General features: G+C 49.6%; 1 protein-coding gene across 1 annotated transcript; it reads right to left on the bottom strand.

The window, feature by feature from the left end:
* Positions 1–2,328: 2,328 nt before the first annotated feature.
* On the bottom strand, positions 2,329–11,449 carry LOC123121114 (uncharacterized). The gene is made up of 11 exons (XM_044541046.1): positions 10,915–11,449; positions 9,736–10,795; positions 9,529–9,688; positions 9,198–9,333; positions 7,755–8,848; positions 7,311–7,616; positions 7,071–7,093; positions 6,366–6,525; positions 5,462–5,575; positions 5,292–5,310; positions 2,329–2,684 (listed from the first exon to the last, which is right to left on the bottom strand). The coding sequence occupies exons 1-11, from the start codon at positions 11,447–11,449 to the stop codon at positions 2,329–2,331; spliced, it is 3,963 nt and encodes a 1,320-aa protein (XP_044396981.1).
* Between the last annotated feature and the right edge of the window lie 9,863 nt (positions 11,450–21,312).

The following is a 21,312-nucleotide window of genomic DNA, read 5'->3' as shown; positions in this document are numbered from 1 at the left end:
GTGTGCGGGAGATGCGTGGTCTACAGCTGCCGCTCCTCCCAGCTGCGCTTCGCTGCGCAAAGGACCTCGCTTTCGTCCACTACATCAGGGATCTTGGGCATACTGTTTTCCCCGCGGGCAGCGAGCTCAAAGTCTGCGACACCGGCGGTTGGGGGGGGGGGCGCACCCCTCCTCGTCATTCTCCATCGCAAGCCCTCCACTCTTCTTTGTGCGGTGCAGACCAACAGCCGTCCGGCGGGGAGAAGGCAGGGCATCACTGACAGGAGCGCACCACGTAGCACCACTGCATTTCACCGGCCGCCGCGAGGGCACCTCTCCTGGTCGCTCTTGCGACCACTTCCAGGTGGCCATACACATGCACTCCTTTTGTCCAGATGGTGTCCATGGGATCCAGGTGGCTGTACACGTGCACGTCCGACGTGCGGATGGTGTCCACTTTTTGTTAAGGGGTCCAAAATAAAGCGTCCCAGTACATTTCAAGTTGAGAGTAATCAAACAAGCCGAGATGTAAAAGGCTTGTTTTTAGGTGTTAGGTTTATGTTGCGTCGAGTCATGGTTATAAGTTGGTTAGGCTGCAGCTCGAGGACAAGCTGCATGTCCAGGTGGGGTGTAGTGCTAGAGTACGTAATGGGCCTAATGGCCTGGGCTGGCGGTATAGCCCGTTAGTCTTAGGGTTAATTAGAGATAAAGGTCGCTTGTTTAGGGGTCAAGTAAGCCTTGCTTGGGAGTCAAGTAAACCTCTCTATATAAAGAGAGGAGATTTATCAACCTAATCAAGTAAGAATTAAGAAGAAAATCCCTCCCTTCTTGCCCGGCCGTGGGCAAAAAGGCCCTCGGCCGGCCCTCTCGCGCTCTAGCAGCCACATAACATAAACCCTTTTATCCAACTGACCTACAGGCTACAGGGACCTATTAGCAGATGGTGGGCTATTTTGAGGATCTCTTTTTCCTACAGAACCCCTCGATCTTTCGGTAGCTTCATGTGCGCCAGCAGCTGCATGGATCTTAATAACCGGTCACTGCAAAATAATAGAACCAACCTGATTCTTTCGTCGCTGAAGAAGTGACATGAAATTTACTCAAGAAAAAACATATATGGGTATCTGAAAGAGGCGTTGTAGTGTTTGAGGTGTAGCTTGCCATCGCTCTTCGACGGCTATTATGTGGTGATCTTGCGGGGAAACAGAAGGTAATAAAATTTGGAACGAAAATGACAGGTGGAATGAACAAGGAGAAAAGGACTTAAGGCATCAATAATAGATATAATGCTGAGATAAATATAAGAGAAAAGACAATCTAGTTGATGTGAACATAATTTTAATTACCCTGAAGGTAGGAATTGCGATAAAATATTTGGTAACAGACAATTCATGCATCATTGGTATCTGTACTAGACTAAGAAGATGCCTTAGAGGCTCTTCACAAGAAAAATGATCTTTAATTAACTTTTTTGTTGTTGTCTTGCTGGAAGTTTTGAGCATCTAAAATTCTCAGGTACTCCCTCCGTCCTGAATTATTTGTCGCGGAAATGGATGTATCTAGACGTATTTTTAGTTCTAGATACATCCATTTTCACCAGTCTCCGCGAGAAGTAATTCGGGGCAGAGGGAGTATGAATCAATCAAGTTGTCCCAAAATCTGATTGAACTAGCTTCTTGCTGTGAAGATCAATGCCTACTTTGTCGCCAATAGATGGATATATGGTATGAGTATTACTACGCAAATGCTTAGTTCAAAGGGTGTTCTTTTCTTAGGTGCACAAAGTTGTAGTAATGTTTTCATAGTTAATGACATTTGTGATTCAGTTTTGTTGTCACAAGTATGACTAAGCAGGTGAGCACCGCACTTGTTGCAACAAGTTGGGCTTCCACACAGCCATAGCAATCGAGTTTTGTTGTCATCTTTGTTGTTCCTTCCACATGATGGCTGCCCGTTGTGATAGCCGATAGTCATCAACACCCTTTCCTCCGCCATCTTGCCAGCCCTGCCGAATGTGCCCATTCAAAGTGGCACTTCTTCAAGCATCCCATCAACCTCCCTCCATTAATTCCATTACTTGATCCCCCTGTTCCGCATTTGGCGAACTAACGATGCGTTTGGTTGGAGCTCAGGTAATGTATTCACTGTTGTAATGTGAATACACTGTATTAGATTAGGGGTGAGTGAATATGTGAAGTGTTTGGTTCACGCAAGGGAATAGGAAGCCGTGGAGGTGGAGTACCGTTGCCAGCCTTGTAGAAGATGCCGCAGGACTGGACGACGGCCGGCTGCTAGGAATGGCTCGTGAAGGAAAATGAGATCACCGGCCGATCAAAAGAACGCTACTGCTCACGGCGGCGAAGCGAGATCGGTGGCGCTGCCCACGGCTGCGGCGGCGGCGGCGACGACGACGAGAGATCGGTGACGCTGCCCACGGCGGCGGAGGCAAACGGAGACCGGCGGCGGAGGCGAATGGAGATTGGCGGCGATGGTACTGCTCACGACGAGGGAGACGCCGGCGCTGCTGCTTGGTTCTCCTCCCCTGGTGAAGAAAACGGTTGGGACGAGCGGTGTTTTTCGATACCAAGCTGTCTCGGGTGTTTTCAGTTTTGTGAAGGATGGTTTGCGATTACACGGGAGCTGAAACCGACGCGGCCGAAACAAACGCAGGTAACGTAATCGTGAGCCACTGTATTCGGGAGACACTGAAAATGTAACGAACCAAACGCGTCGTAAATGTAGAATGATTGTCCATATAAGAAGCTCCACCCTCCCCCGCCGTCTGAAGATGGGAAGCACTTAATTTCCTTGGCTTCCGATTTTATTTTATTTTTGTAAATGGCTTCCGAGGTGGGGCTTGCTTTATGTTGTCGCGCCTTTGGAGCTTTTTTTTCTTCGAAAAAAGGGGTCGCCCCGGCCTCTGCATCAGAGTGATGCATACGGCCATCTTATTAACCAAAAAAAAAGGTTCCAACAAGGTTCCAAAATCTCCGACTGAAAATAACTAAAAAGAAAGCTCACACAGAGCCAAAAAGGCTAGATACACAAACTAGCCAAGATAAGACACCACAACCGGCTGGCTAAAGATAGATAGGTAAACTAATTGCCTATCCTATTACATGACCGCCATCCAAACCGGTTGAAGATATCCCGAGCTACCATCTCCCAGCAGATAGATCCAGTAACCAAATGCTCCCTGGCCTCCATCGGAGTGAGTAGCGACCATGAACGGATCACGGCCGTGGCTTGGAAAATAACCTGCAAAAAGTGAATACGTGATGTTCTGTTAAAAACCAAATCATTTCTGCAAGTCCAGATAGTCCACAACAAAGCGCAAACTCCAACACGAATATGTCTCGCTAAGTCAGGCTCAATCCCATTAAGCCATGTCCCAAATAACGTGGTGACAGAATCTGGTGGAGTAATATTAAAAGCAATGTGAACCGTCCGCCAAAGGACTCTGGCAAACGGGCAATCAAGAAAGAGATGTTTGATCGTCTCATCCCGATCACAGAAACTACACCTCGTAGGTCCTGTCCAATTACGCTTTATCAAGTTATCCTTGGTTAAAATAACTTGTTTATGGACAAACCACATAAACACTTTTATTTTCAAAAGAACTTTGACAGCCCAAACATGCTTGGAGGTAGGTATGGAGCTCGAATTAATAACATCAATATACATTGATTTAACTGTGAAAACTCCATACCTAGTCAGTTTCCAGCGTAATTCATCGGGTTGTTGAGAAAGCTGTACGTCCATCAGTCTCCGAACTAGAAGGAGCCATTCTTCCCAACGATTGCCCACTAACGACCGTCTAAACTGAATATTAAGGGGGATAGATTGAAATACCGTTGCAACGAACACCTCACGTCGTTGAACAATGCGATATAAAGACGGATATTGAATGGCCAAGGGTGTCTCGCCGAGCCAAGTATCCTCCCAGAAGCGTGTACTAGCGCCGTTGCCAATAACAACCTTTGTCCTATTAAACAAAGATTGTTTGACTTTCATCAGTCCTTTCCAGAAAGGCGAGTTAGTCGGCCTGACTGTGACCTGGGACAAGGATTTTGTCTGCAGGTACTTGCTGCGAAGGATTTGGGCCCACATGGCATCAGTCTCATATGAGAGCTTCCACAGCCACTTACTAAGAAGGCATCTGTTCTTAACTTCAAGATTTTCAATACCAAGACCCCCTTGGTCTTTCGGTCTACAGATGATATCCCATTTTGCAAGTCTGTATTTTCTTTTTAGATCATCACCCTGCCAAAAGAAACGCGATCGATAAAAGTCCAGTCTTTTCCTAACACCAACTGGGACTTGAAAGAACGATAAGAGAAACATAGGCATACTCGTGAGCACCGAATTTATCAGAATTAATCGGCCTCCGTATGACATGAGCTTGCCCTTCCAGCAACTCAGTTTCTTCTCAAACCGGTCTTTGATGCACTTCCATTCTCTGTTAGTCAGCTTTCGATGGTGGATTGGAATATCTAGGTAAGAGAAAGGTAAATCCCCAAGTCGCACCCAAACAATTGCCTATAAGCCTTCTGTTCGTCTTTGGCTCTACCAAAGCAGAACAACTCGCTCTTATGAAAGTTAATCTTTAACTCGGTCAATTGTTCTAAAAGGCATAACACCAGCTTCATATTTCTCGGCTTGGCCAAGTCATGCTCCATAAAGATGATTATATCATCAGCGTACTGAAGGATGGATACACCTCCATCAACAAGATGAGGTACCAAGCCACCTACTTGACCATTCTCCTTAGCTCTTTCTATCAAAATGGCTAACATATCAACCACAATGTTAAACAGGATAGGGGACATCGGATCTCCTTGTCGCGCCTTTGGAGCTGTGAGCTTAGTTTGTATCACTATGTGGGCCTACTTTGTTTGTACCATCTAATTAATGACATTCCCTACATACGATAAGGATGGGCATGGGCATTCTTGTTCCTGATGCCTTGTCTCATCTTCCTCCATTACCATTACGTTAAGTCACTTCAAAATCTTTGCCTGGCAGCAAGTCGCACGACGGCATGTTTGACCTCCAACGGTGAGAAGATCTATACACTAACTCCTCGAGCCATGGCAGGATATGCAGTTAACTCTGTGGCCAACGCCGTGACCGGCGAAGTCACCAGCAGAGTGTTCTCAGGGCTGGTACAGAGGTACGGTAAGGATGCAGCCACCAGCGAGAAGCTGCGGCGGCTGGAGATGTTGCTTTTTTTTCGAAAAGGGGGTTCTCCCCGGCCTCTGCATCAAGAGTGATGCATACGGCCATATTATTAACAAAATAAAAGGTCTTACCAGGTTTCAAAATCTCCAACTGAAAAAATAATCAGAGGACAGCTCACACAGAGCTAAAGAGGCTAGACACACAGACTAGCTAAGATAAAATGCCACAACCGGCTGGCTAAAGATAGATAGGTAAACTAATTGCCTATCCTATTACATGACCGCCATCCAAACCGGTTGAATATATCCCGAGCTACCATCTCCCAGCGGATAGATCCAGTAACCAAATGCTCCCTGGCCTCCGTCGGAGTGAGTAGCGACCATGAACGGATCATAGCCGTGGCTCGGAAAATAACCTGCAAAAAGTGAATACATGATGTTCTGTTAAAAACCAAATCATTTCTGCAAGTCCAGATAGTCCACAATAGAGCGCAAACTCCAACACGAATATGCTAGCTAATTCAGGCTCAATCCCAGTTAGCCATGTCCCAAATAATGTGGTGACGGAATTCGGTGGAATAATATTAAAAGCAATGTGAACCGTCCGCCAAAGTACTCTGGCAAAAGGGCAATCAAAAAAGAGATGCTTAATCGTCTCATCCCGATCACAGAAGCTACACCTCGTAGGTCCTGTCCAATTACGCTTAATCAAGTTATCCTTGGTTAAAATAACCTGTTTATGGACAAACCACATAAACACTTTTATTTTCAAAGGAACTTTGACAGCCCAAACATGTTTGGAGGTAGGAATGGAGCTCGAATTAATTACATCAATATACATTGATTTAACCGTGAATACTCCAGACCTAGTCAGCTTCCAGCGTAATTCATCGGGTTGTTGGGTAAGATGGACATCCATTAGTCTCCGAACAAGACGGAGCCAAGCCTCCCAACGATTGCCCACTAACGACCGTCTGAACTGAATATTAAGGGGGATGGATTGAAACACCGTAGCAACGACCACCTCCCGTCGTTGAACAATGCGATACAAAGACGGATATTGAATGGCCAGGGTGTGTCGCCGAGCCAAGTATCCTCCCAGAAGCGTGTACTGGCACCGTTGCCAATAACAACCTTTGTCCTATTAAGTAGAGATTGTTTGACTTTCATCAGGCCTTTCCAGAAAGGCGAGTCAGTCGGCCTGACTGTGACCTGGGACAAGGACTTTGTCTGAAGGTACTTGCTGCGAAGGATTTGGGCCCACATGGCCTCAGTCTCAAAAGAAAGCTTCCACAGCCACTTGCTAAGAAGGCATCTGTTCTTAACTTCGAGATTCTCAATACCAAGACCCCCTTGGTCTTTCGGTCTACAGATGATATCCCATTTTGCAAGTCTGTATTTTCTTTTTAGATCATCACCCTGCCAAAAGAAACGCGATCGATAAAAGTCCAGTCTTTTCCTAACACCAACTGGGACTTGAAAGAACGATAAGAGAAACATAGGCATACTCGTGAGCACCGAATTAATCAGAATTAATCGGCCTCCATATGACATGAGCTTGCCCTTCCAGCAACTCAGTTTCTTCTCGAACCGGTCTTCGATGCACTTCCATTCTCTATTGGTCAGCTTTCTATGGTGGATTGGAATACCTAGGTAAGAGAAAGGTAACTCCCCCAAGTCGCACCCAAACAATTGCCTATAAGCCTCCTGTTCGTCTTTGGCTCTACCAAAGCAAAACAGCTCGCTCTTATGAAAGTTAATCTTTAACCCGGTCAATTGTTCGAAAAGGCATAACACCAGCTTCATATTTCTCGCCTTGGTCAGGTCATGCTCCATAAAGATGATTGTATCATCAGCGTACTGAAGGATGGATACACCTCCATCAACCAGATGAGGTACCAAACCACCCACTTGACCATTCTCCTTAGCCCTCCCTATCAAGATGGCTAACATATCAACCACAATGTTAAACAAGATAGGGGACATCGGATCTCCTTGTCTTAGGCCTTTATGTGTCTGGAAGTAATGACCAATATCGTCATTCACTTTAATTCCCACACTCCCTTTTTGCGTAAATGATTCAACCTGGCGTCGCCAGGCTTCATCAAAACCTTTCATACGCAATGCCTGTTGGAGAAATGGCCATTTAACCTTATCGTACGCTTTCTCGAAATCCACCTTAAAAATGACGCCATCTAGCTTCTTGGAATGGATTTCATGGAGCGTTTCATGAAGGCCGACCACCCCTTCAAGGATGTTTCTGTCCGGCATGAAAGCAGTTTGGGAGTGCTGCACCACAGAATGCGCAATCTGTGTGAGCCTATTAGTCCCGACCTTGGTGAATATTTTAAAACTAACATTGAGAAGGCAGATCGGCCTGAACTGCTCAATTCTCACAGCATCCGTCTTCTTAGGAAGCAGTGTGATAGTTCCAAAATTCAAGTGAAATAATTGAAGCTGTCCAGAGAATAGATCATGAAACATAGGTAACAAGTCCCCCTTAATAATATGACAGCACTTCTTGTAGAACTCCACCGGAAATCCATCCGGTCCGGGAGCTTTATTATTTTTCAACTGTGCTATGGCATCAAACACCTCCTTCTCCGAAAATGGGGCAACCAGAATATCATTTTCAGCAGCCGAAAGTTGAGGCACATCCTCAGTTCTGGACTCATCAAGAGAGACACAATTATCCTCCGGAGGTCCAAATAACTGCCTATAATACTCGGTTATATACGTCTTTAGGTTATCCTGTCCTAAAATAGTGCCCTCATCTTGTTCAAGTTGGAATATTCTCTTCTTTCTGTGCTTACCATTAGCAATCAGATGGAAGAATTGAGTATTCGCGTCCCCTTGGACCACTTTGCGAACCTTAGCCCGCAAAGCCCACTTCAACTCTTCTTCGCGGAGAAGTTCTTTCAACCTCTTCTCCGCTTCAGTTTTAACCTGGAGCTCAGCAGGCATCAGGATCGTGGATTCGGCCTTAACGTCCAGATTCTGTATAAGAGAGAGGAGCCTTTCCTTCTCAATCTTATATACCCCACTAAGATGCTTAGCCCAACCCCGTAAAAAGCTTCTCAAACTCCTGATCTTATTTTGCCAACGCTCGACCGCAGTCCTACCGCCTACACCTTTCGTCCATTCCCTAGCGATCAGGTCTAGGAACCCTTCGCGTTCGAACCAGGCCATCTCGAAAGAAAAGGTGTTTTTGTTTCCCACGTGGTTCAGCTCCCCTGAGTCAACGAACAGTGGAGTGTGATCGGAGAAACCCCTAGAAAGAGCCTGAACCGTCACTAGCGGGAACTTCTGTTCCCACTCAACACTCGCAAGCACGCGATCAAGCTTTTCGTATGTCGGGTTGGGTAGTGAGTTAGCCCAGGTAAACTTGCTAACAGAAAGCTCTATCTCCCTCAGATCCAAGCTTTCAATAATAGTATTGAACATGAACGACCACCTGCCGTCAAAGTTATCATTATTCTTCTCCTCTCTCCTCCTAATGATGTTGAAATCTCCCCCAACTAAGAGTGGAAGCTGTTCAGACCCACAAATCCGAACAAGATCCGCCAAAAAATTCGGTTTAAGCTCGGGCTGTGCGGCACCATAAACCGCCACCAGCGCCCAGTTGAAAGCGTCAACCTTAGACCTGACTCGAAACTTAACCGCAAAGTCACCCATGACTACACTCCGGACTTCAAGCGAATCACATCGCACTCCCAGCAAGATACCACCCGATCTTCCACGCGGAGGGAGGCAATGCCAATCAAAGTCAACACCACCCACGAGAGAGGAAAGAAACTGTGGCGCAAAATTGTCTCTACCAGTTTCCGATAGCGCAATAAAATCTAAGCGATGCTCCAGAGATGCCTCTGCAAGGAACCTTCTTTTAGCCAAGTCTCTCAGACCTCTGCTATTCCAAAAGATTCCTTTCATCACTCATCATAAAAAAATTTAGAAGTCCGAATTCTAGCACTCCGACGAACTGCAGAGTCGGGGTAAATTTTCCGCTTCCACTTACGCTTGGGTCTACTAGGTCCAAGCTCCGGGTCCTCATAACCGGATTCAGCGGAACAACAACTGCATTCTCTATGGGCATATCTTCGTCCTCAGACTCATGATTGGATGGTGCTAAGTCGACACACAGATTATTGAGCACTCTAACCCCTAAAGCATCAATCTCATTGTCATTCATGGGTTTAACCGCTGCAATATTACGAATAGTTTCTAAGGCACGCTCCGCCTCCAAATCTAACAAGTCGTTCACCGAAGTAGAAATCTCACTATCTGTAACTCTGAGTGAAACTCCTAATTGGTTTGCATTATTAATAATCTCTTCATGAGAAAAATGCAATAAAGAGTTAGATATGTTGACGGACATACCAGAAGCATTTGCAGCATCCTGAAGCTTGGTGGCCCTCATAGCGCACCGCTGCTGCATATCATCCACCTCCGGAAGCTCGTGGACGCGAGCGCTGAACCGTCTACCCGTCGAGACGGGGTCTGGGATCCCGCCAAAAGCAACGACCTCCTCCCTGGTAAAACCTCGTGCTGAATCCCTCAGAGGATCCACCGAGGATACCGGAGGAGGAAGCTGCGGGTTCCCAAGCACCGCATCCACAGGGACGGACGGGAAGAGTAGGCGGGGGCCGCCTGCCCGTGCCCTCCTCCCTCCCCCCCAGCCGACGCAGGGGTGGCAGTCCTCCTGACCACCGGCAAAGAAGGGGTAGCCAGGGCCACCTGCCCCAGCCCCCCTCCCCCCAACGCTGCTGGCTCGGGAGTCTCAGCCACGGCCGGGGACGCATGAGCCGAGGCCGCCTGCCTCGGGCTCCCTTCCCCAGCGCTGGCCGACCCCACCAAGATCGACGTCACCACAGGGGATACGGCCAGGTCCTCCTGACCCGTGCCCCCCCCACAGTCTACCATTGCCTGCGTCACCGTTGTCGCCGGCACCAGACTAGAAGAAGGAAAAGTCGAGGCCTCCCGCCCCAAGGTCCCTTCCCCATACCGAACCTCCACTGAAGAAGAAGGAGAGAGCTGGCCTACTTGAGGCTCCACCTCCCTAACCTCTCCCACGGCCGTCACCGAGAGCGGCCCCACCAAACCACCCTCCAAAGAGCTAGCCACATCACCAAACTCCAACGGCGGAAGCAGACACTCACAACTATCCTCAGACTCCACCCTGTCACTCCATAGGCGGGGAGGAGCCGAGGCTGGCTCGAAAGATCCAAACCGCAATGTGTTCATAGGTACCGCCGGGGCTGAGGGAGATTCTACTCCAGAACCATCACCGGGCAACTGAGCATCAGGACTCGATCCATTAGCCCTCTCTTGTCCCGCCTCATTATGCGGGTCCCCAGGAGCCCCGGCACCATCATCCCCCTCGTGCATATCCATAGCATCCCCGGAAACCACATCGGCAAACAGCGTGGAGTCCTCGAACTCAATCTGAAGCGGAAACACCTCTCCCCGGTAAAACCAGTTAACCATGTCAGGGACGAAGTCGATGTCCAAAACACCCACTAAAAGACGGGCCACCCCATGAGAGCGAGTAAAAGCCATATCCACATCCTCAGTCTTACCAACCATCATACCCAAACTCGCCACGACTCGAGCATCTGTCAAGGCCTCAGATGGGCCCCCTGAAAACCGCAACCACACCTAAGTGAGCGGTTTGCCCTTAGGCTCTACCTTCCTCCACTCGTGAAACTCCAGGACGCACTGAGTACCCGGCACCTTGCACAACCCAAAACTCAACAACCTCTGCAAGTCGTCCACCGTCGGAACTCAACCCTAAACACATTGTCCTCAATCGGGATGAGCTCCCACTGAAAATCACCTGGAACCAATTGCTGAAGTCTCTGCACTATTTGATCCTCAGACACCAACTCGCGGGTTGCTTTCACAAGCCCCGTCGTCAAGCTCTGAGTCTCAGCTAGATTCTCCCTCGCCACCGGAGACTCAAAGAAAGTCAGCTCAGCACAGTACACTCCGTACATCATGAGAGCAGGAGCCTGATCACGCACAGCTGGGCATTCCCCCGTGATATGAGCCATCTTACCACAGGAGTTACAGAGTTCCGCCATGCACTCAGCAATAAAGTGGCCCTTCTCACCACATCGATAACAAAGCATCTTTTCTTTCTTACGCGCCCATTTGGACGCCCTCTCAGACTCATCCCTGTCTCTAGCCTCCACAGTGGCTCCAGTTGCAGGAACATCCACGTTGGCCAGAGCCGTCACAACTTCCAAAGCCTGGCTAGCCAACTCAGTCGACCGCACGGGATCCACCGCCATGTCCGAAACCTGCTGGTCAACCACGGCCGTCACCGGAGGCGGCTTGCGGGCCCGACCACGTCCACCACCGCGGCCACCACGAAAGCCACGGTATCCACCTCTATGTCGGTTATTCGCGCCAGTCGCCCCCTCGACAAAACCACCTGCCGGACCGAGGAAAGGCCTTTCAGCAGAGCCATCACTCTGCCAAGCATATCCACGTCCACCTCCCGTAGACGACGATCCACGGTGCTGGCCAACCCCGTATGCATCAACACCATCATCTCCCCACTATCCTCTAGGCGGCCCAGTACTTGTCGGCGAAGGACCCGAGCGTATCTGCGCCGGTCTCGCCACATGGTGAGGTGGTGGCGCAGCGTTGGGCACAGCCGGGGCAACACCCCGGCCCACGGGAGCCGGAGGTCTTGGAGGAGGGACATCGCTCCCCGCAAAGCCCGGCTTGGGAGGCCGAAAACCACCACGCCCAGCAGTTGACAAGGGTCCAGTCGGCGCCGGCGGACGCTGGACACTAGGACCACCCCCCCGGCTCACGGGCGCCAAAGTGGCAGGTCGAGGCGGACGGATGGCAGCACTCCTACCCACGGCGGCAAGTGCCGGAGATGGCGATCGGGCAGCGGCAGAACCAGTTGTCCCGGCCGGTGCCGGCGGCCTAGAACCAATCACCGCAGAAACAGCGCCACCGGCTCCAGTGCCCGGCAACGGAGCATCCCCACCGCGGCCAATTCCCGGCGGCGGTCCATTCCCGCCGCGGCCAGACCCCGGCGGCGGGCCGCTCCCCCCGCGGCCGGTCCCCTGCGGGCGGCTGTTTCCGCCGCGGCCTGCACCACCAGAGGCTGAGGTCATGCCAGTTGGCGCCGGAGCTCCACGAGCAGCCATGGCCCGTAGTGGGGGGATGCGCCGCGCCCGCCCCGCTCCACGATCACAGAAGCTCGACCTCCCTCGTCGGAAAACCCTAGATCGTGGCGATAGACCTCGTTGTTCGGACATGCATGGGGCGACAGGAGGTAGCGATGTATTGGTCGAGTTTGACTGGGCCTCATACCCATCTAACTCCGGCCCAACAACGCGCAGGCCCGACTCACCCAGAGCCGGCCCATCCCCAGGCGCACCCAGCTCGCGGCCCAGGAGCGAGTTCAAACGCAGCTCCCGCACCAGCGAGATCTCGGGCGCTCGCCCAGCCGGCGATGCCGCCGCGGCCATCACCGGCATCCGAGAAACATTTGCACGGCGCCCCGATCTCTTCTTTCTTTGAACCGTAATCCAAGAATCTGGTTTAATCAAATCGAAAAGAGTAAGATTAGGTAGACAAACCTTCGGAAGAGGACCCTTCCATGGTCTGATTGCCGTCGCCGTCGATCTCCGGTGAACGACGCGACGAACCATTTCCTTCCTCTCGCCCGCGTGCAGCCCAACCCTCGCCGGATCGTCCACAGGCAGGATCTTGTCCACCGTCATAGCAACCTCGTCTTCGTCATAGCCCGAATTGAAAAACTCACAGACCAGGTCGGACGGGGTCGGCGTCGGGGTGAGTCCATAAGATTGCTTCACCTTGAGGCCTTGCCAAAAGTAGGGCAAAAACCTTACAGTACAGCATTATCAACTGAATTGCATGAGTCAACAAAGATGGGGGAAAGGGAGAAGAAAAGGATGAAAAGATCTACTGCAAATAGTAATCCCTCATCACCATCGAAGGAGGACAAGGCACAACCGCTAGATTTTTGCTTCAGGCAGTACATTAGCATCAGCTACGGACCAGCACTTTTTCCCAATTTGGGAAGTGATTCAGCAGTTTTCCCAAAGGAACAACAATTTATGCTCCTGCAAGATAGGCTCGAGGCGGCATTCACTGAGATCTGCAAGGCCGTTGAGCTGGCCGACAACCGTGACTTAGAAGACATGAAGTGGCTGGCATATTGGGTTGGCATCCTCAGAGAGGCGAAGGAACAAGGCTGTGATGCTCTGGGCACCACGAGCACATGCAAAACCGTCAACATGGAAGATAGTGATGAGCCGTCAGTGGAATGTGATCGAGAGGAAGATGAACTCGGCACTTTCGTTCATAGACTGGAAGACTTAGCTAGGGATGTAGAATACTTCAGCAAGTTGGTACACCTATGTCCAACGAAGTAGGTAGCTTCTTGTTATTATTGTTGAATATTGTTTGCCCATCGTTTCTTGAGATTTTGTGTGAAGTCCTTCATTCATTAAACTTAATAAGCCATCTTGTTTTTTTTTTCAATGCCATCGTGCAAACCATTTTTGTCCTCCCTTTCCAATTTGCACAGTTTGGTTGCACACCATTTCAACTGCACAATTGCTTTGCTACGACCCTGGCAAAGAAATAACTTACAATTAAATGGCGGTATACCTCTCGAGTTCATTGAAATCGGAACTCACATCATTTTTACTTCCCATCGTGCCAAATAAGTCTCTTTGATCTCTTGTTACCAAGCATCAAAAGGCAATACAGAAAGCAACAAACATGATTGTCAATAGGAGTCAAATGCGAAGGTGCTAGGACCTTTTCAAATTTGAAATGGGAATATGACCGAATTTTGCAGTATTTATAGTTTTATACTAGCAGAAAAATGTAGTTCTGTATCAACAAATTAAACAATCATGTTGTCGTCTTTGGAAAAATTAACATTCATGTTCTGAAAATTTATCCTTACTGAAGAACTAGTCAAATAGTTGAACACCACTTTCCTCGTGGGAAATACCTGAAGAACTAGTCAAATAGTAGAAGAAACATTTGTCTGTATAGGATTTTGGAAATACTCCATCCGCTTGTAAATATAAGTCCTTTTAGAGATTTCAATATGGACTATATACGGATGTATATAGACATATTTTAGAATGTAGGTTCACTCACTTTGCTTTGTATGTTGTCCGTATTGGAATCTCTAAAAAGACTTATATTTAGGAACGGAGGGAGTATAAAATATATTGCACACCACCATCAGCTCTGCTCGCAAAAATAGAGTTTGGTTGTGTCTATAACTCTATATTCAGCTACCATGTTAGAAAGAAGTTCGGCAAGGTTGCGGCGGCAAAAATGTACTCCCTCCGTTGAAAATATAAGATGTTTTGAATATTTCAATATGGACTGCATACGGACAGAAATGAGTAAACAAACACACTAAAACGTGTATTACATCTGATTCTGAAAAAAGTTAGAACATCTTACATTTGTGAATAGAGGGAGTGGTAGAACCCTTTGACCCAACTGAGGACCTGCAGGCTACAGGAACCTATTGGCAGATGGTGGCTGTTCTTGAGGATTTCTTAAACCTACAGAGCCCCCTTGATCTTTCGGTAGCTTCATGTGCGCCAGCAGCTGCATGAATCTTGATAACCGGTCACTACCGAAATAAAAGAACCAACCTGATTCTTACATCGCTCAAGCAGTGACATGAAATTTACACAAGAAAATATATAGGGGCACCTGGAAGAGGCGTTGTGTTCATGACACTCTTCAATGACTATATATGTGATCTTGTGGGGAAATTGTAAGGATTGTCCATAGAGAGAGCAACATATATGAGTGTCAATAGAAGTCAGATGTGAAGTTAGCATGATTGTCAGTCACCCGTTCTTACTAAACCTGTACCGGGCTAGGGATGCTAGCGGATGGCATCCGCATGTCCGCGACCGTCTGCGAAGCGAGAATTGCACTAATCCTCATTACTTCATTAACCGTGTTAGTTTAATTTTTCTGTTTGTGGACGGTCGCGGACATGCGGATGGCATTCGTTTGCATCTGCCGGAAGGTGTGCATTAAATAAACCGTGTGGTCCAGCTGACAGGATTTTCATAGAATGTTGTTACCTACATTCTGCCACAGTCTACCTGTAGCTTCTCTCCCGATGACGGCTGCATCGGATCACGGCAGAAACAACAGAACCACCTGATCCTGACATCTCTCAAGAAGTGACATGGAATTTACTTGAAAATAGAGAGATATGTGCATATGCCAGCTCACTGGCAGAGATAAAACAAGGTTTGGCTACATCTGTATTGGAGGTGTAGGTAACAATGCATCACTCTTCAATGGCCATTTGTGTGGTAATCCAGCGTGGGCAATGAACAAGGAGAAAAGGACTAAAGGTACCAACAGACCTAGCGAAGAGATAAATTAAAGCGAAAAGACAATCCAGCTGTTGCCGCCGTAGTTGTAATCAACCTGAAGGCCGGCATTGAGATTATTCAGAAACAGACAAATGATGCATGATTGGTATCTTTACTAGATTAAAAAGGCATCTTAGATACTCCTAACTAAAGAAAAGGATCTTTAGGTAACTTCCTTTCGATGCATAAAGAGTTTGTAGGTGTATCCAACTATTCTAGAGTTTGCATCTACAGTAGTTAGGAGTCAATTATGTTACGCACTGAGTTTGTATGTTAGGGACACGGCTTTGCACCGAAGTGGCTTCCTTAATATTGAATCTTGTCCCGCCCTTGGAGCTGTGAGCTTTCTATATCACCATACAAATCTGCATTGTTTGTACCGTCTAACTGTTCTTAGATAAAAATAGAACAGTAGCAGCTATCTGAAGGCTGTCGAGAGGGAACGTGTCCATACACAGGCTGTCGAGAGGGAACGTGTCCATACACATACTGATGAGCATGAGCATGCTTATAGCTAAGGCTTTTTTTCGACATGCACACAGTGAGCATGAGCACTCTTATTGCTAAAGCTTTTTCTCATCTTCCTCCATTCTTAGGGATGCAGGCGGGCCGACCGTCTGCATTATGATTATTAAAGCAGCATGATTATTAGTAATTAGCAGTGAATTAGCCTATTAAAGCAGATCCGACTGCATGCCTATCCATTCTGGTCCCCTTTAATCTCCTCAAACTATTTCCCCTGGCAACCACATGTAGGACCTCCAATATTGAGAAAATCTAGCGGCTCGAGCGATCACTAGCTCGGCGGAGCCATGGCAGGGCACACACTTAACTGTGTGACCTCGGCTGTGACTGGCGAGCTCACCAGCAGAGTGTTCTCCGGGCTGATACAGAGATACGGTAAAGATGAAGCCACCAGCGAGAAGCTACAGCGGCTGGACATGCTGCTTATCATGATCCACAGCGCCATTGAGGCGTCCGAGAAGCACGCCATCCAGAATTCATGGCTGCTACGGTGGCGCGACAAGCTAAAGGAAGCCACCGAACAAGGCGATCAGGTGGTTGCCAGGTTTTTGCAGCAAGTAAAGGATGCCCAAGCCACTATAGACGCTGAAGCCAACCAGCAGCAAGGCGGAGCACCCTCTTCTTCCGCTGCTGCTCCCCCTAGAGCTGTAAGAGCGCTGTCATTCACGATGAGTTCTCTATCAGGTTTGGTGCAGGGCATTTGTGGTGCTACAAAGATGCTGTTCTGGCGCGTCGATGATGACATGGAAAGGCTGAACAGGACATTGGGAAGGTTAGAGAAGCTGTCATCGAACATGGCAGAGTTCATAAGATTGATTCACCTCGAGGCCTTGCCAACAGATGGGAGTACATCATCGTCAACTAGGGTGCATGGACCAACAAAGATGAGGAAAAGGAGGAAAACCTCGATCACACATGGTGGTGTGTCAAGATGTAGTGCCCTACGCTTAGAATCAAAGTTGGAAAAGACAGACGAAATGATGTTTTACTGCCCGAAGCGCGACAACATCGAGCTATCACCTTGTGATTTAGCACTTAGTCTAGTGCTTCGCTCGGAGGGACAACAGATTATGCTCCCACGGAATAGGCTCAGAGCAGCATTCAGTGAGATCTCCAAGGCCATGGAGCTGTCTGACAGCCACGACTTTGAAGACCTGGAGTGCCTATCGTATTGGGCAGACATCCTAAGCGAGGCGAGGGGACAAGTCTGGGACGTCCTCTGCACCATGAACGATGCAGCAGAAGATAACCAGGAACAAGCAGATGAACTCAACAGTTTCATGCATAGGCTAGAGGGATTGGTTAGGTATGTGGGACACTTCAAGAGATTGGTACACCTCTGTCCTGCATTCTAGCTTCTTGTCATTATTGATTGATGATTGTTGGTGTATTCCCTGATTTTTCCTCACAAAGTAAGCGATTGGTCCATGAAACTTAGTAAGCTTTGTTCTTTATTTTTCCTTTAAGATTGTAGTACTCATTCGTTTGTCTTCCTATCCACTTCACACAGTTTGTTTGTATGCCCAAGTCCGCTGCAAAAGCTGCACAAGGTCACAATCTATTACTCTGTTATGAGGAGTCGTTGACGCAACACTTTGAACATTGCTTGCTACCAACCTAGCAAAGAGGGGATTTATAATTAAGTGCCATTATAGTTCTAGGGTTTATTCAAGTATGAACTTTTTTACATCATTTATACTCCCCATACTGCTAAAAATGTAATCTGGACATCTGATTGATCTCTTGTTACCGATCATCAAAAGGTAAGTCGCCCTTTGTATCTCCAAATGCTAATGTGTCCAGCTTGTCATGTATGGTTGTCAAATACGAGTCACATGCGAAGTTGCTAAGTCGCCCTTTGTATCTCCAAATGCTAATATGCCTGGCTTTTATTTGAAATGTGTAACTTTGCATCAACAAAATAAACCATCATGTTGTCGGCTTCGAAAAATTAACATCATGTTCTAAGCATTCGTCCTCATTTAGCAGCAGACTGCAGATTAGCATTTTTGGTGTTGGCAATACCACTACCCTTGTGGGAAATACATGAAGAAACAGTCAAACAGTAGAAGAAACATTTGTTTGTGTACAAGTTGCGGATAATATATATATTGCACAACACCATCACCACTGCTTACAACAATAAGTTCAGTTCCATCAGTGTTCAGACACCATGCTAGCAAGAACTTCATATTAGATAAACCCTTTGATCCAACTGAAGATCTACTTCTTGAGGATTCCTTCTACAGACTAACCACTAGTGGATCGACAGTTGCGTTTATCTTGACAAGTGATCGCTGCAGATATAGCATAACCACCTAATTATGATATTGCTCAAGAAGTGACATTGGTAGGAACCGGATCCCTACCAGGGCGTGGTCTCAGGTTGTAGGGGTGGAAGGAGGGATGGCGTGGAGGAAGGCGTGGTCGCCGCGGCGCTGGGGCGCCGTCGTTGCGCGCGCGCGCGCGCGAGAGAGAGAGAGAGCAGGGGCGGCGGCTAGGGTTATGTCTCCCGCTCCCTAAGGAAGCCGAGCAAATATGATTGCTTCTTGCTTAATCCCAAAACGGGTCCTTCCACGAGTTTATATAATCCTCCTAATAAGATAATTGGCTTAAGCCCCTAATAACGATAAGATAAACTAGGCCATAACTAACTGGGCTAAACCCCTAATATGCCGGTCATAACATCTCTCCCCGCCTGCACAAACAGCTCGTCCTTGAGCTGGAAGGCGGGGCAGATCAACGGTCGCCAAACACCTCCGCGTCTGGGGCGGGCTGGTCGCCGAGCCCGGCGGTGGCGGGGTCCTCCTGGATGTAGTCTGCAGCCTACAGGTAGAAGAGTCGTGGGCAGACGTGGCCCGGTACGTAGGGCTCGTCACAGTTGAAGCACAACCCATGGCGGCGACGCTCGAGTTGCTCGGCCGGGGTGAGCCGGCGGAACGGGCGTGCCGCAGCCGCGGCAAGGGGCGCCGCGAAAGCCTGGGCATGCCGACCCTGCGCGGGAACTTCCGGCCAGGGTGGCGGCCCAGCGGCCCGGGGCGATGGTGCCTGCTGGATGGCCACCGCGCGACGCTCGAACGCGCGGGCATAGAACAAGGCCGTCTGGAGGTCCTGTGGCCCACGCATCTCCACGTCCACGCGGATGTGGTCCGGTAGGCCGCCGACGAAGAGCTCAGCCCGCTGACGAGCCGAAACGCCGGGGGCGTGGCACGCCAATGCCTGGAAGCGGTCGGCGAAGTCTTGCACCGAGGTGAGGAATGGAAGACGCCCAAGCTCCGCCAGACGGCTCCCGCGTATAGGCGGACCGAAGCGCAAGAGGCACAAATCGCGGAAGCGCTCCCATGGTGGCATGCCGCCCTCGTCCTGTTCGAGGGCGTAGTACCACATCTGCGCGGCTCCTCGGAGATGATACGAGGCGATCCAGGTGCGGTCGGACGCGAGCGTGCGCTGTCCCCTGAAAAATTGGTCGCATTGGTTGAGCCAATTCAGGGGGTCGACAGTGCCGTCGTAGGTCACGAACTCCAGCTTGGAGAATCTCGGCGGCGTGTGGACGTGGACGACGGGCGGGTGCGCCTCGTCAGCACGGCGCAGCGAGGATGACGGGGCCGAGTAGGCGAGCATGAGGGTGCCGCCTTGGAACAGGGGCCCATCAACGCCGGCGAAGGGCTCGGCGTAGCCCGAGGACCCGCCAAACAGCATGGCCGGGTGCGTCACCGGGGGGGGGGGGGGGGCAGCACGTGCGGCCCGACCGAGGCCGTCGTGTAGAGCGGCTCAAGGGACCCAGCGAGCCAACCCGGTAACGGAGACGGCGACGGGGGAAACCGGGCCTGGTGGATGGGCACCCCCGGGCTCGTCGTCGGGATGCCCAGGGCCGCGGTCGCCTGTGGCTGCGTCTGCAGCTGTTGCCCCTACTGCATGGTGGAGGCGCCGGGGTTCGTCGCTGGTGGCGGCTGCCACGGCAGCTGCTGCATGGCGGCGGCGACGGGGGTCGCCGAGGACGGCGGCTGCCACGGTGGCTGATGCGGCGGCGGGACGGTGGCGAAGGGCACAGGTGGCTGCAGCCCATAGGATCTCGCAAGAAACGTGTAGATGCCCGTGACCGCCTGGGTGAGATCCCGGATGGCAGCCGTCATCTCCTCCGGGGTGAAGACGACGGGGACGGGCGCGGCGGAGGTGACCGGCACCGGCAACAGCGGGGCGCTGGCCATGGTGGCCATCGGGGCGGTCGTCGCGGTCGGCAGAGGGAGGGTCGGGGTGGGCGGCGGCGAGGACATGATCGCACCGAAACTATCTGATAGCAAATTGGTAGGAACCGGATCCCTACCAGGGCGTGGTCTCAGGTTGTAGGGGTGGAAGGAGGGATGGCGTGGAGAAATGCGTGGTCGCCGGCGCTGGGGTGCCGTCGTTGCGTGCGCGCGCGAGAGAGAGAGAGAGCAGGGGCGGTGGCTAGGATTAGGTCTCCCGGCTCCCTAAGGAAGCCGAGCAAATATGATTGCTTTTTGCTTAATCCCAAAACGGGCCCTTACACGAGTTTATATAATCCTCCTAATAAGATAATTAGGCTAAGCCACTAATAACGATAAAATAAATTGGGCCACAACTAACTGGGCTAAACTTTTAATATGCCGGTCATAACAGACATGAAAATCCACTTACTAAAAGAAAATATCTATGGGTATGTGCCAGCTCAACAGAAAAGGCGTCGTGTTGGAGGTGTAGCTTATCATCACTCTCCAATGGTTATTTGTGCGGTGATCTTACAGGGGAATTTAAAGAAAATATCTATGGGCATGTGCCAGCTCCGAGATAGAGCCACCGCCGAGGGTTTACTGGCTCACTTGCGCTGTATGATCTGCTGCTTATTAGGAGTGTAGTCTATCTGATCTTCTGTAGAGCTATTATTTCAGGAATATGGTCGTGTTTTTGAGTTTGTATATTGTCTTAGTTCCCCTGTTTGTTTGTAGGACTGGTAGTATAATCCCAGCTTGTGATTTGTATGAAGTGTTTTTTTTTTGAAAAAGAGGTTATCCCCGGCCTCTGCATCAAAAAGATGCATACGGCCATCTTATTAGCAAATAGTCTAATAAAGTCATCAGGTCTCGAAATACAAAAAGGCTCACAAAGAGCTAACTGAAAGAAAAAGGAATAGCCACAACCGGCGGAATTAAGAAAAGATAGGAAACTGAACACATACCCTATTACATGACCTC

This window comes from Triticum aestivum, chromosome 5D (genome assembly GCF_018294505.1).
Source record: "Triticum aestivum cultivar Chinese Spring chromosome 5D, IWGSC CS RefSeq v2.1, whole genome shotgun sequence".
Taxonomy (NCBI): Eukaryota; Viridiplantae; Streptophyta; class Magnoliopsida; order Poales; family Poaceae; genus Triticum; species Triticum aestivum.
The sequence above is the reverse complement of the archived record's forward strand: the minus strand, read 5'-3'. Positions and strand labels throughout refer to the sequence as shown.

What these genes read in the sequence shown, in the direction of transcription:
- LOC123121114 (XM_044541046.1), bottom strand. Translation starts at nt 11,449, where the DNA reads ATGGCGGTGGATCCCGTGCGGTCGACTGAGTTGGCTAGCCAGGCTTTG. An exon ending in CCCCATTTTCGGAGAAGGAG is followed by an intron (nt 7,617 to 7,754) that starts GTGTTTGATGCC and finishes TTCTCTGGACAG; the next exon opens with CTTCAATTATTTCACTTGAA. An exon ending in AGTCCTTGTCCCAGGTCACA is followed by an intron (nt 5,576 to 6,365) that starts GTCAGGCCGACT and finishes CACTTTTTGCAG; the next exon opens with GTTATTTTCCGAGCCACGGC.